The sequence below is a fragment of the Alligator sinensis genome, unplaced genomic scaffold (genome assembly GCF_000455745.1).
Source record: "Alligator sinensis unplaced genomic scaffold, ASM45574v1 scaffold628_1, whole genome shotgun sequence".
Lineage (NCBI taxonomy): Eukaryota > Metazoa > Chordata > Crocodylia > Alligatoridae > Alligator > Alligator sinensis.
The window spans coordinates 2434140-2447376 of record NW_005841873.1 but is presented as its reverse complement, the minus strand read 5'-3'; the positions used below and the strand labels follow the sequence as shown (position 1 = coordinate 2447376).

The 13237-nt window shown below is 42.3% G+C and overlaps 1 protein-coding gene across 4 annotated transcripts in view; it reads left to right on the top strand.

Moving 5' to 3' along the window:
- ADGRD1 (adhesion G protein-coupled receptor D1) overlaps positions 1–13237 on the top strand; it is a 247145-nt gene that overhangs the window by 173488 nt on the left and 60420 nt on the right. For all 4 annotated transcript variants that reach the window (XM_025195694.1, XM_025195696.1, XM_025195701.1 and 1 more), the window contains one exon: positions 9514–9580. In XM_025195694.1, the coding sequence (XP_025051479.1) occupies positions 9514–9580 (67 nt within the window). The remainder of the gene's footprint in view (positions 1–9513; positions 9581–13237) is intronic.

The following is a 13237-nucleotide window of genomic DNA, read 5'->3' as shown; positions in this document are numbered from 1 at the left end:
AAGAAAATGGTCAAGTGTCACCTGGCTCTTGTTTGGAAATGCAACAGAAATATGAATTAATATAAATAATTAGAATTGGAATCTCATTCATAGGTAGCTTTACTTATAGTAGCAATTTTTATTAAGTTATTTCATGTACAAATGATTCAGAAAGCAGGGCAGGGTGGGACTTTATAGGATAACTCATTTCAAGTAGTGTGAGCTTTTGTAGGTGAGAGTCTCCTTCAGATACCATGAGGAGGTAGACTCTTGCCTATGAAAGCTCTTGCCTCTCTGTAAGAGTTAGTGTATGACGTGTCACCCTGTCCTACCTTCTGCCTATCTTCAGACTAACATCGCTAACTATCTTTCTATACAATTTATCATTAACTGTCAGGTGAAAATATATTCTTTTATGATTTGTATGCTCAATGATGCAAGCTTGTCACTACTCACAATGCAAACGTTTTTTGTTAAGTAAGCATGGTCTGCATAGTGTTGCGTGAGAAACTAAGATTGTGTTGATATGGTCAATTTTTCATGCTCCCGAGTGTCATCCTTAAACATGTGGTGCCAGTCTAGACAGGCTGCTCCTTAAGCCAGAAGCGGTACAGCCATTTTGTGCAGCACCAGGACTCAGCAGCACTAATTAAGGTTCACTACATGACTTCTGATTCAGGAAGCTGGCACCTCTGATCAACACGTTTTGCTTGAGAATACATGTTTCCCATGTAGACTCAGAGTAGGAAAACCAAGGTATTCCAGTCCTGCCAAGTTCTCTTTACTACCAAGTAAAGATAACTCACATGAGTAGTGCTGGTGTTCAATTTTGCCCTGTCCCTCCACCTACTGCAATATGACCTGATATATTTCCATATTATTGTAATAATTAGGACAATGATTTGACTTAAACTGTGGCAGCCTGACACAATAAATGCCGACCTGAACCCAACCTTACACAATAAAACTGCTAAAAAGTGGTTTTAGTGGTATTGTGAACACAATTTGCAAGATCAGGCCCACTGTCCTGCCCTAGGAGCCCGCAGTCAAAATAGATGTGGGACACTAAATGCACTAGGAAGCCGAGTGTAGAAGGGTCTACCCAGGGACAGAGATAGAAGGGTTTTCCGTACTAACGCTGATCTTTCTGGTAGGAGTAATATGAGACAGACGTGTTCCCATGAATATAGCTAAGAAACTGGATGAGACAGGCAGCAGAAAAAACACAGCATCCAAACCAAAACACAACAGTGCATTGCTTCATGAAGTATTTGCAACGAAGATCCTTCCAGGTAGTTCAGGTAGCTTTTAAAAAGTAGAGTTCCAACTGTTCCACCTGAGACAAGTAAAATCTTTCAAGAAATGCATATCTGTCATTACAAATCAGGTTGTGAGGAAATTGTTTTGTTTTGTTTTAGCTCTTAAGGTGCAGCATGGAGAAATATGCATTGGAATTGGCCATTGGGTTTTCTTAATCACATCTGACATCATGTCACTCCTGAAAATGTGACAAAAGAGCCCTGAAATAATTTGAGTAGTCAAGTTTATCACCCAGCTTGTTTATCACCTGACAAATACCAGGGGTATCTTTGGAGTTTGTGCTACTACTATTCATTGTCTGTAATTTGGCTCTGACATCCATTGAATCGATCATGGATGGTGCTGTTTATAATGGACTTTTTTTTTTCTTTTTTCAGTATTTATGTTCTAGGGCTGTGCAAACTTTTGGTCCCTGATTCAATTCAGTGGAAATTCGGCCTGATTCGGTGGCCGAATCTCCAAGTCCGAATCAAATCAGAGGACCCTTTAATCTCTCCAAATCGAATCAGAATCCTCTGAATCGATTCGGAGAGATTTGGAAAGATTTGGCAATCTGGACATAGATGCAGCTTTAAATGTTTTTTCTACGTGCCTCTAGGTACCAGCACGGCTCGTGAATGCTGTGATGCTGGGGTGCATGGAGCATCCCACAGGAGCACGGGGTGGGGGAGGGTCCCCAGCACACACGGCACCAGACCCAGAAGTGGACTAGAAGCACTTCCGGTCTACTTCTGAGTCTGCAAGGAAGCACGTGGGGAGCTGCCCCCTGCCCCCCCCCCAGCTCGGTGACTGGTGCCTCCTGGGTGTGGGCGGCCCCCCCCAGCGTGCTCCCCGGCGGACCCAGAAGTGGACCAGAAGTACTTCTGGGTTTGCCGCCGAACATGTGGAGGCCCCCCGCGCGCTCCTGTGGGATGTTCCATGTGCCCCAGCATCGCAGCGTTCACAAGTCACACTGGTACCTTGAGGTATGTAGAAAAAACATTTAAAGCTGTGTCTATGGCCGAATTGCTGATTCTCCGAATCAGCGTTGAACGTTCAGATTTGAATTTGGCCAAATCGAATCAGGGACAGTGATCCAAATCAATGAATCAAATCACTGCCCCGGATTCGGGCCGATTCCAAATTGAATAGGGCCCACTTCACACAGCCCTATTATGTTCCTGTATGTCACTTTCATAGTAGGCTTATGGGGACATGAAAGGGTCAGGAATGCTGAGGACACCTGGGTATATCAGTTTGCAACTCTTTTTATTGCTAGTATTCTGGCTTTGCACAGGGTTGGAAATGTGTGTTTAAAAATCAGCCCTGTCAAAACTGCCTTCCGCAGCAATGTGTTAACGGATCTTTGGGCTCATGTTCTAATGCGCACACAGCTTTGATTTGGGGTGCTGGTTCATGAACATGATAGAAGTATTGTGGTGGGGAAATACATGCTCTGGAATGAATTTACACATATTAACAAAGCCCTCTCAGCTCTCGGAAAAGACACTTGGCTGTGAAATAAGGGTGAAGTGAATGGCTAAGTCAAGAGCTGAACTGTGGCTCAGCTTGTACAGGAGACATGAAAATTTTGTCCCTGATGGCACCGTTAGGCAAAAGAACCACACCCAGTTATTTCCTCCACAAACATCTGCACTTTTCTCACTTGACTGAGGCTTTCATTGGTGGCATCCATTTGACAGACTTCCATGCGGGAGCTGTGTTATCCATCTGTTAACAAGGAGGACAGATTGCTGTCATAACAGTAGAGCATTAGAAAGGTTGAAAAATATTGCAACAATATTCCAACTAATCAGCATTCAGCCGTAGGGAGACAGCAAGTTAGTGTTTGCACTAATGCAGTTGTCAAAAGAGGTTCACTTGTTATCTTGTTGCCCTGGGACATTAATATATAGGTTTCCCTCGCTTTATGTGGGTTCTGTATGTGCGAATTCGCTCTAATACGATGACCCTTTTTATACCAAAAATTCATTATATGAAAGGTAAATTCACTCTTATGCAATCAATGTGGTGGAAGCCAATAGTCAGGTGCTTTGTTCAGTGCATTGTGGGAGTGACGTGCATCAAAATATAGTCTTCTGTGTGGATCTGTGCTCCTCGCTCGTTGTCTGCGACACGTGTTTCTGCAGTTGCCATCCCCATTATGGTAACATTCACCACCACCCTGTGCTTGTGTGTACTGTCTGGTGTTGGTGAGTACCAAAATTGTCTTGTAAGAGTGGTAGAAATGGGTCTGGGGGTCAGTACAGTCGAGGTCTTGGGATGCATTTCTTACATTGTAAAGTGGGTTCCCTTTATGCAAATTTGAGTTATGCGTCGTTTTCCAGAAACGCATGTACAGCACAAAGCAAGGGAAACCTGTTTGTCTTTGATGTGACTTTCTAGATGTCTGACCCAAGTGGCCAGTTTTACTTGCGTGGCTCAGTTGCTCATAAATACCAGCCCAAATGAATTTCAGTGATTGAAGGCAGAGCTGGTTGGTTTCATACTAGTCAAAGTAAGATGCCTCTTTCTTTATCCGTCAGTTTTATCTTAAATGGAAAGAAATCCAGCTTTTGCATACTTACAGTTTCTGGCATAATGACATGGGCCTGATTTAACAAACCCAGGCAAACAGTCCTTATTATATAAGCATATTGGACTACACGCGTGAGTAAAATTTGACAGGATCTGTATTAATACAAAGCTGGAACTTAAGGCAAGACCGGACAAGGAAGCTCTTGATTGCGTATGACTAATATCCTAGCGGATACTCTGATGTTTCAGAAAAAATTACTTTGGTGAAAGGAGTTCAACAGTGATCAAATAATCAGACTACCCAATGCCCTGAGTCAACTGGAGCCTTTAGTCCCAGGCTTTCATTATCTTCAGTTTCAAAGGTGCTACAATTACTTAGAAACCTGCAGTTGCCAGTAATTCTAAAAAGATCAGTTCTAGGAAGATGATGATACCTTGAACACTACTTTGAGATTGTTTGGGGAAACACTTTGTTGCCTTGGTGATTCACCATAATGGATATAGATTAATATATCAAACTTTAAAAATAACTTTTCCTTCACACCTGTTTGTTAGGACATTGATGATCTAATTTGTTGTGTGGGACGTTACTACCGTGGAATTTGAACTGAACATGTTTCCCGCATTGCAGATCATTTTCTAGTCCCTTAGATTTTTTTCTTAGAACTAGGATATTTTGTCTTGGATGGTTAGATTCCATCCATTTAAAGCCTGCTTATTTGTTGCTGTTTAACTGAGCTAGTTCCAGTATCCCTCGACAAGCCAAGAGATATGGATGAGGAGGGGAATAGGAACTGAGATTTAACTCCTTGCCAAACAAAATGGAGACTTGTCTTTCCTGCATCATACCAATAAATACATTTTTCCATGCATTTCAAAGAAATGTTCTTTGTTTGTGCTTGATGCTTCTCTGAATTTTGTACGTAACATTGAACATTTAGAATAAACGTCTTAGAGTTAATAACTGTCCATAGGTTTTCTATAGAAAAGCTTCCTTACTACTTCTGTTGTTTTTTCTCTCCACATAGAAGAAAGTCCAAGGAAGTGGATTGAAATATTATAAGGTTTTTTTCAATTTTAAATTTTGTCAGCACCTCAGAAATATAAAGTGCATGGGAACTAGACAGCGACATGAAGGACGTGTCAAAGTACCACATTTCTTTGTTAGCAATATATAACTACCACTTAATTTTAGGTCTATGAGAAACCAAACCCCATTTGGCTTCAATGGGAATTTTGCCTAAAGGGATTGGGTCCCTTGTGCTTGGTTACCTCACATGGATTGTAACCTTGGATATGGCTGTAGTAGAAACTACAGCATAGAGACATCTGAACTAGCTATGAATGAACCAGGTTGGATACCTGAAATGGTCTAGCCATGGCAGCCCTGAGCTCAGTGTAGGCTTCTAATTTTATTGAGAAGTACGCTAAATTAACCCATGCTGCTGTGACTGGACTGCTTCTGGCACCTCAGCTAGCTTGGAGGTCTCTCTGGAGCCTGCAGTATAGATACACTCTTAGTTCTCGAGCCTGAAGGACCAATTTGGAAAAATCACTGCCTCAAACTGAACCTTGAGGTGCCAAACATTTGCATGGCTTTTTCCCTCCCTAGGTGGGGTATTCATTTTCAGACACCTTTGCAAGGGTTGGGACTGGAAACAAACGCCCAAATAGAAATAGTTTTACTAGATTCTTAACTGTAGGGGTACATACAGGCATTTGGGGAGGTTAGAGGGAGGTCTGATCACCTTAAAAATGGCCACTCAATCTAAAGGAAGTCAAGATGGGGGAGCTAGTGGGGGATCTTGGAGGGATCTGGGGTAGCCAGGTCCACAGGGGAGTTTGGGAAGGCTTGTGGGGTCCACAAGGAGGGATTGGGGAAATTAGTGGGGTCCACCAGGGGGTTGGAGTGATTGGGGAAATTGCAGAGTCCAGTGGGGAGCTTGAGGGAGTTAGCAGGGTCTGTGGAGGATGTGGTGGGGCCCAGGATGGTGTGGCAGGATCAGGTGGGACTAGCGGAGTCCATGGGGAGCTGGTGGGGATGGACAAGGAAAGGTGCAGCCCTGGGGCTGGGGCCAGTAGCTGGGCTCTCCCAGCCCCCGCTGCACCCAATCTAAGTTAGACTACCTCCAAGGTACAGGTAACTTGGATCCGGTCAGCCATTTTTTGACTGATCCAACCTACCTGGAACTTCTGCATAATTTGCACTTGGATCGACCTAAGTAGGGATCTAAGTGTAAGGTCTGCACCTGGGTGAACTAAGTTAGCTCACATGGCCCTTTTTAATGCAGTTTAGCCTCCCCACAATCTCCCCAAATATCTGTACCTAACCTGAAGGTAAGCTTTGATTAAGATACCAGCTGAGTGCTTGTCCCTGCTTAATTGGTGAGAGTCCAGAGTCACATTAGAAAAGGCCTAAGATATACATTTTTACCTGGAATGTATATCTCAGCTTGCTTAATATAGAGGGTTTTAGAGTGACGGTTTAAGTCCATTTGTACAGATAGCTCCAAGCTGTGAAGTTCAAATTCAGATCACACCTTCTCCAAACTTTGAGGGTACGGTATCCGAAATATCTGTTGCCATGTGGACCCATACATCATTATGCATATGCTGTATTGTGTGACATGCTCTGATAGTGCATGTTGCAAGTACCATCAGTTGGCCAACAGCGGAGCATACTATGGTGGTCTGTGTTTGGTACTGCATACCCAAAAGTACAGCTTACTACATAAATCTGAATATGGGAGGTAGAAGCAGTGTACATCTTTGTAAAATGCAACTGCGAAATGTTACGCACCATATAAAATGTGACTTCTATTTCTTACATGGGTAATAAACAGCACTAGCACAGCATTAGCACCTTTCCCGTTGTGTTGCTAGAATAAACTGTCCTTGAATGCTATCTGAATCTTATAGCGAGTTGAAAATTGTTACATACTGACCAAGGATTAAGAAAACACATTTAATTTTTTTTGGAATATATAGCCCATGGCAGCTTTTCAGTCCAGATCAAGTCTTCTGATCCCCTTCAGCTGACCATGTTTGTTTCTAATCCTTTTAGCATTTCTTGACTGCGTTTTTCTTAGAACATTGTATTTGCTTCATAGTAACACGAGCCTCATGCCGCTTTCCACCCCAACCTATCTTTTTAAAATCCTGTTAATGTAAAGTAAGGAGAAACACGGTGCTGTAGGCTGAAGACCATTTTACATTCATTGAATTAACTGTTCTTGTTATCCAGATGACTGCACTACATTTTATCTGCATAAGTTTTATTATCTTGCCAAGAACTCTGTATTTAATTTTCTTCTTCGCTGCAGTTTAAAATTGATAAACAATCAAGTTAAAGCCTCCGAATATCTGAAGTTTGCCTGGAAAACAGGCAAGCTGGTAAGATAGAGTAAGCACAAGCTTTATTAGCACACGTGACGGGTTAGCCTCTGTGGTGCCTGTTTGCCCTGGGAAGGGAATTTGCACCACAGAACTGTTCACCTCAAGCAACAAAAACTGGGCCGAGGGTCTGGTATATATAGTTGTATTTGAGTAAGATTTAATCTAGGTACTCTGCGTCTCAGCAGAAGTGAAACCACAATGGCTGAATAAATACCTGGAGTACCAGGCTGGTTTGTGCAACCCCTGCTTCCACAAGTAGTGAAATCTAAAATATTCCACTATAGCTAAATATTCCACTAAAATAGATACTCTTGGTATCTAAAATAGCTAGACTAAAGCTACCTCAGATTTGTTTCACTCAGCCAGTGTGTTCCGCAGCCACACCGCCCATTGGGGCACCTTTGATGGAGCAATACATTTCCTTCATTCTTCCACCCGTTTTTTTAATAATTCTTACACAGTCAGTCAATTTTTATCCCATCCAGTTGGTGACTTTGGTGGTCCAGCTCATCCTAGGTCTTCCTCTTTGTCCGTCCACAGCACCCTGCAGGATGGTACTGGCAAGGGTTCAAAGTTCTTCTTGTTACCCGTCCAAACCACTGCATCTTTCTTCTTCTTATGATGTCAAGTAAGGGTTCATATTTGCCAACTTCTTCAGATTTATTTACATGAGCTGTAATTGTCCCACCTGATTACAGCATTATGCATACTCTTACTCCGCCGCGCTTGCAATAGTAAAAATCTGGGCTTTTGGCACTCCCAAGAGCAGGGCTCACGTAAAGGCATATGGGCCCCACTTCAGTGGCCAACACTTAAACAGGTGAATGGACTTGTTCTAGGCATCAGATATGAATGGGTAGGATTTTTACATGAATGGCGAGGATTTTCCTATGTGTGGTTTTTTCCCCAATAAACCCAACTGATGGTTCTCAAAAATATTTTAGACATTGCAATGCACTCTTCAGCTTGGCGCTTTTCAGACTAAGGACCCACTTACGTTAATGAGGAATAATTTCACACAAGTTAGCTAGGTATGAAGCAAAACCTAGAGGTTTTATTCGTTAGCGGTTGCATATCCTTGTCATGTAGAAGGATGGGTTGATGCTGACTTTAATCATTTAAGAATTTAAGCATCTCTTCCTAAAATTATATGTTCACCCTTACGGACCAATCCTATAACATTTAATAGGATAAATCCAATAAAGTTCTACAGAAATTAATTTGACCGTTTTGTAGAAACTAATGCAAAAAGCTGTAGATTTTAATGGAGAATCATCTTTTTCAGTATGATTTTTAAAGCCATCTTTTACAATTCTCTGGCAGGGACATGATGATTAAATTCTGTAAGATGATAAAAAACACCTGTCATTTTATATTAAATTACATGAGACATTTTAGAAGGGCCTGACAGATAATTTAATATTTAAAGAGCTTTAAGAGCGAGTTCACAACTGCTGGCAATAGGAACCTTACTTCCTCTCCAGCTAGTGGCTTGGAATAACAATGCTGAAGAGGCACAGCAGGATATCAGCATGCTCTGGGCCAGATTTGCACAGCTACTGTTGATGGCAGAAGCACAGTTATCAGGATTTGTATAATAATTCTATAATCATGTAAAACATTTTTTCCACCTTCTTGGAGGCAGTGCAATGGGATTGTCAAGCCCTTTCTGGAAACATAATTTACTAAAAAATACATATGCCGCTAGTCCAACCCATTCATTCATATGAGGAAATGTGTTCTGATTGGGCATCTGAATGGTATCTTAATTTGCTTCAGTTCATTCATAACTGTCTCTTCCTACTCCTGTCACACTCAAGAGAGTAACTGAACATTAATATTGCTATACTATCTTTATCCTGGGAGACTCGACTCTATTTTCTAAGATTATTTTTTGGATTGGAAGTACATACTCAGGAGGTGAGCCCGGTGATGCTTTACAGGTCACCATTGGAAGAGAGGGAGATTTTATAAGCAAAAAAAGTGGATATAAGAAAGGATTGATATGTGTAGGAAAAAAATAGCCACAACTGCCTTTTAAAGGCCATTATTCAGGCCAAATTTCTTAATTGGCTATTGAGAGTAAAGGATAAACTCTTGTATTGAAATGTCTCCCTCTGTTTAAAGGTAGTCTGTGTGCAGGTGACTGGGTTATGTAGCTGCAGATAGAGTCTTAGTTCATGTGTTTCCGAGCTGTGCGTTCATCTGTTTTGCTGCCCATGAAATTGCCAAGTTTGGTGAAAGGAAGGAATAGAGTGCAGTTCTGTTTCTAACTCTGTCACTTATCTCTGAATTTTTCAGGGTGCCCATTGGTGATCTGCATCGTTTCTGCAACGTCAGCCACTGACAGCTACGGAGAAAAGGGCAAGTGAGTACCAAAAGTTTAGTTACAATAAAAAGTAAGAAAGGTCTATGGCTAATGCTATATACCTTCCAATACTGCCTGGTTCTGAATGCCCACAACTCCTCCTGGCTTTATCACTATTTATGGTAGATCCATTACATTTTGGGATTTTTATCTGCAACTCTTTGTGTATTTACTAGGGTTGTGCCCAACTCTGGAAGTTTAGAGCCATGTTCAGATCTGGATCTGAATTCCTTTGAAGTTTGGACCCATCACTATAAAAATGAAGAGCGGGAAAGCACTGAGTGTATTAGCCATGGGTGTAGGTGGCATCTAGGCATTAGAGCCCTGTGATGCCCGTGAACAACCCAAGATTTCATGGAATGTGTTCATCGCTCCGGTTTACTCAACAATGAGTGGAACTGGTCCAAATAGGGTAAATACTTTTAATGAAGGAAATAGGCTTTTTCCATAAAACGTTTTAAATGAAAAATTTGGGGGGGTTCTTTGTTTTTGTTTGAAACAAGTATTCCCTCACTCTTTCTCTCTCAACTTTTTTTTCACTAGAAGAAACAAGGGATGTGGTACAATCATAGAATCAAAGGTTGAATAGATGTTAAGGGTCATGTATAGTCCAGTCCCCATACAAATTACAATATGCAAGTGTGCTATTCCTAAACCATCTCAGACAAACACTTTTCCAGACCCCTTTGGAGAGTCCATCATTTCCCTGGGCAGCTTGTTCCTTTATCTGACTGTCCTTACGGTTAAGAAAGTATTTTTTTTCCTGAGTTTTAATCGAAACCTGCTTTGTTGCCGTTTAAACCTATGGCTTTGGTTCCTGCCCTCTGTGAAAAGGGAGAATAGTTGTTCTCCCTCTTCACTATGGCAGACTTTCAAACATGTGAAATCTGCTGTCATGTCTCCCTTTAATCTTCTTTTCTCCAGAATAAACATACCAGGTTCTCTCAACCTTTCCTCATACATCTTATTTCCCAAGCTTTTTATCATCTGTCGCTCTCCTCTGAAGTCTTTCCAGTTTCTCTATGTCCTTGCTAAAATTCAGAGCCCAGAACTGCAAGCAGTGTTTTCACTGAGCCCCAAATCAGTGGGCCTCAGTGAGAGTTACCTTGAATCTGGAGGCGGGGTCTGGGACAGAAGTTCAATAAAGCAATTTAACCTAAATTAGTGAAGTGTGTATGACGTCCCATGTCTTGCATGCAATGCTTCTGTTAATGCAACCCAGACCTCCACTTGCTTCTTTTGCAACAGTCACATGTCTGACCCAGGATGAGTTTGTGATCAGTGAGAACCCCCAGGTCCTTCATAGCAGGGTTACTGCCTAAGCAATTCTCTCATTCTGCATTTGTGCATCTTGTTTTAGTTCTCTTGGTGTTGGGTTACATTTTCCTATGGTGCATTTCATTTTGTTGTCTCTGGCTCAGTTCTGTTTTATCAAGGTCCTTTTAAATTCTAACCCTCCAAAGTATTTGCAGTTCCTCCCAGTTTTGTGTCGCTTACAGACTTGATGAGGATATTTTCTAGTCCTGTATCCAAATCATTAGTAAAATTGTTAATCAACACCTGCCCCTGAACCTGTGGAAGCCCCAGCTTGAAACCTCTAGCTATTGTGACATTGATCTAGTCATTCTTTGTTTGGGGTTACGTGGCCAATTCTTCATCTACCTACGTATCCTTCTACCTACCCCACATCTCTTCAGGTTACTTATGAGACTATCAAACTGGATGTGTCAAAAGCTTTTTTAAAGTCCAAGAATATTATGTCCACTGAATTCCTTTCCTTCACCAAATTAGTCATTCTGTCAAAGAAGGAAATAGCCAAGTACTCCAGGAGAAAGTTTTTCATTTTAGCTTAATGTTTATTTAAAAGTATAAAACTCATCCTGAGGAATAATGTCTGCCAAACCTTTCTTAGCTTGTCATGATTCTTGGAGCTCATTTACAAATGACTGGGGATGAAACTAGCATCGTTTGGACTGTTTGCGGAAAAAAAGCTTAGAAACCATTTTATAGCCATTTATGCTCCGGGATGAAAAGTAATTTTTTAGCCAAATTACTAAACAGGCAGAAATATATCTTCCTCCACTTGAGTGCAATAATGTACAGATGATTATGCATTTGAAGAAAGGATTGTGAAATGGCTTTTAGCAACGATCATGATTAAATGAACTATTGTTCTTATAGTCTTTCCTTGCTGAAATGTGTGATTGGTTCTTTGAGGCACCCTTTGCTTTCCAGCATTTCTCTCAGAGGCATGTGATGAATGCCTCTGAGTTTTGTGAGCGTGTGCCTGGCATACTGCATGTTACTAAGATGGTCTACAGCTGTAGTTTGTTTCCTCCTTTGACAGTGTCACCTGCTGGTTACAACTCCAGTTTGGAAAAGTATTTAAGCAGGTGCTTAATGTTAAACATGCAAGAGCTCTCCTTGTGTAAATGATCTTATGCTGTGGAGACTGTCCATGTGGGGCCAGGCAACTCTGTCTTGAGATGCACCTTGCTAGCTCTGCATGGTATAGCTGTGATAGGGTGGTGGGGCGATAAATCCCTGCTCTACTTGGCATTTAGCTAGGCCAGAGTCTGGGGGAGAGGCCTCAATGCTAGGAAAATGTGCAAAACGGTTGCAGAAACGAAATAAGGTCCTCATCACAACATGTATCTTGTTGAAATGATTTATCCTTGTTGGGGCCAAGTCAAATTTGACAAATTTAGCACTGGCAAAGCAGTTTGAAGTCAATGGGATATTGAATAGGTGCAGCACCTCACTTATATGCTTTGTTCACTTTATATCAAGTGCCCCCAAACTATCTGTGGTTTGGGGAAATAAATGCCTTTTGACCTTATGTCTGCTCAGATGCTCAATAAGAGAACGTCTCCTAGCAAAAAGGGAGGCATACACCCAATGGAAAGGAGGGGCCATCACCAGGGAAGACTATACCTCGGTTGCTCAGGGCTGTAGCGGGGCGGTCAGGAAGGCCAAGGCAGAGATGGAACTGGGACTAGCGACCCAGATCAAGGACAACAAGAAGTCCTTTTTTAAATACATAGGGGGCAAAAAGTAGGTACCGGGTAATGTGGGGCCTCTGCAAGACACGCTAGGAAATCTGGTTGTTGCACCAAATGACAAGGCTAACCTATTTAACGATTTCTTTGCGTCCATTTTCCTGAGCAGGGACCAGATCAGCCTGTCCGCCAGGACCCCCTCAGGCCCCGGGAGAGGCACACCCAGGCCTAGGGTCAATGAGGATCTAGTCAGGGAACTTCTGGAGGGACTGGATGTATTTAAATCAGCTGGTCCTGACGACCTCCACCCCAGAGTGCTGAAGGAATTAGCAGAGGTCATTGCGGGACCCCTGGCACGGCTTTACAAGCGCTCGTGGTGCTCTGGTGTGGTGCCAGAGGACTGGAAAAGGGCCAATGTGGTTCCCATTTTCAAAAAAGGGAGGAAGGAGGACCCAGGGAACTATAGGCCAGTTAGTCTTACCTCAATCCTGGGTAAGCTTTTTGAGAGAATTATCCTGGCGCATGTCTGCAAGGGGCCAGCAGGGGAGGTTATGCTTAGGGGCAACCAACATGGATTCATTAGAGGCAGGTCCTGTCAGACCAACCTGGTGGCCTTCTACGACCAGGTCACAAAATCCTTAGACGCAGGGGTAGCAGT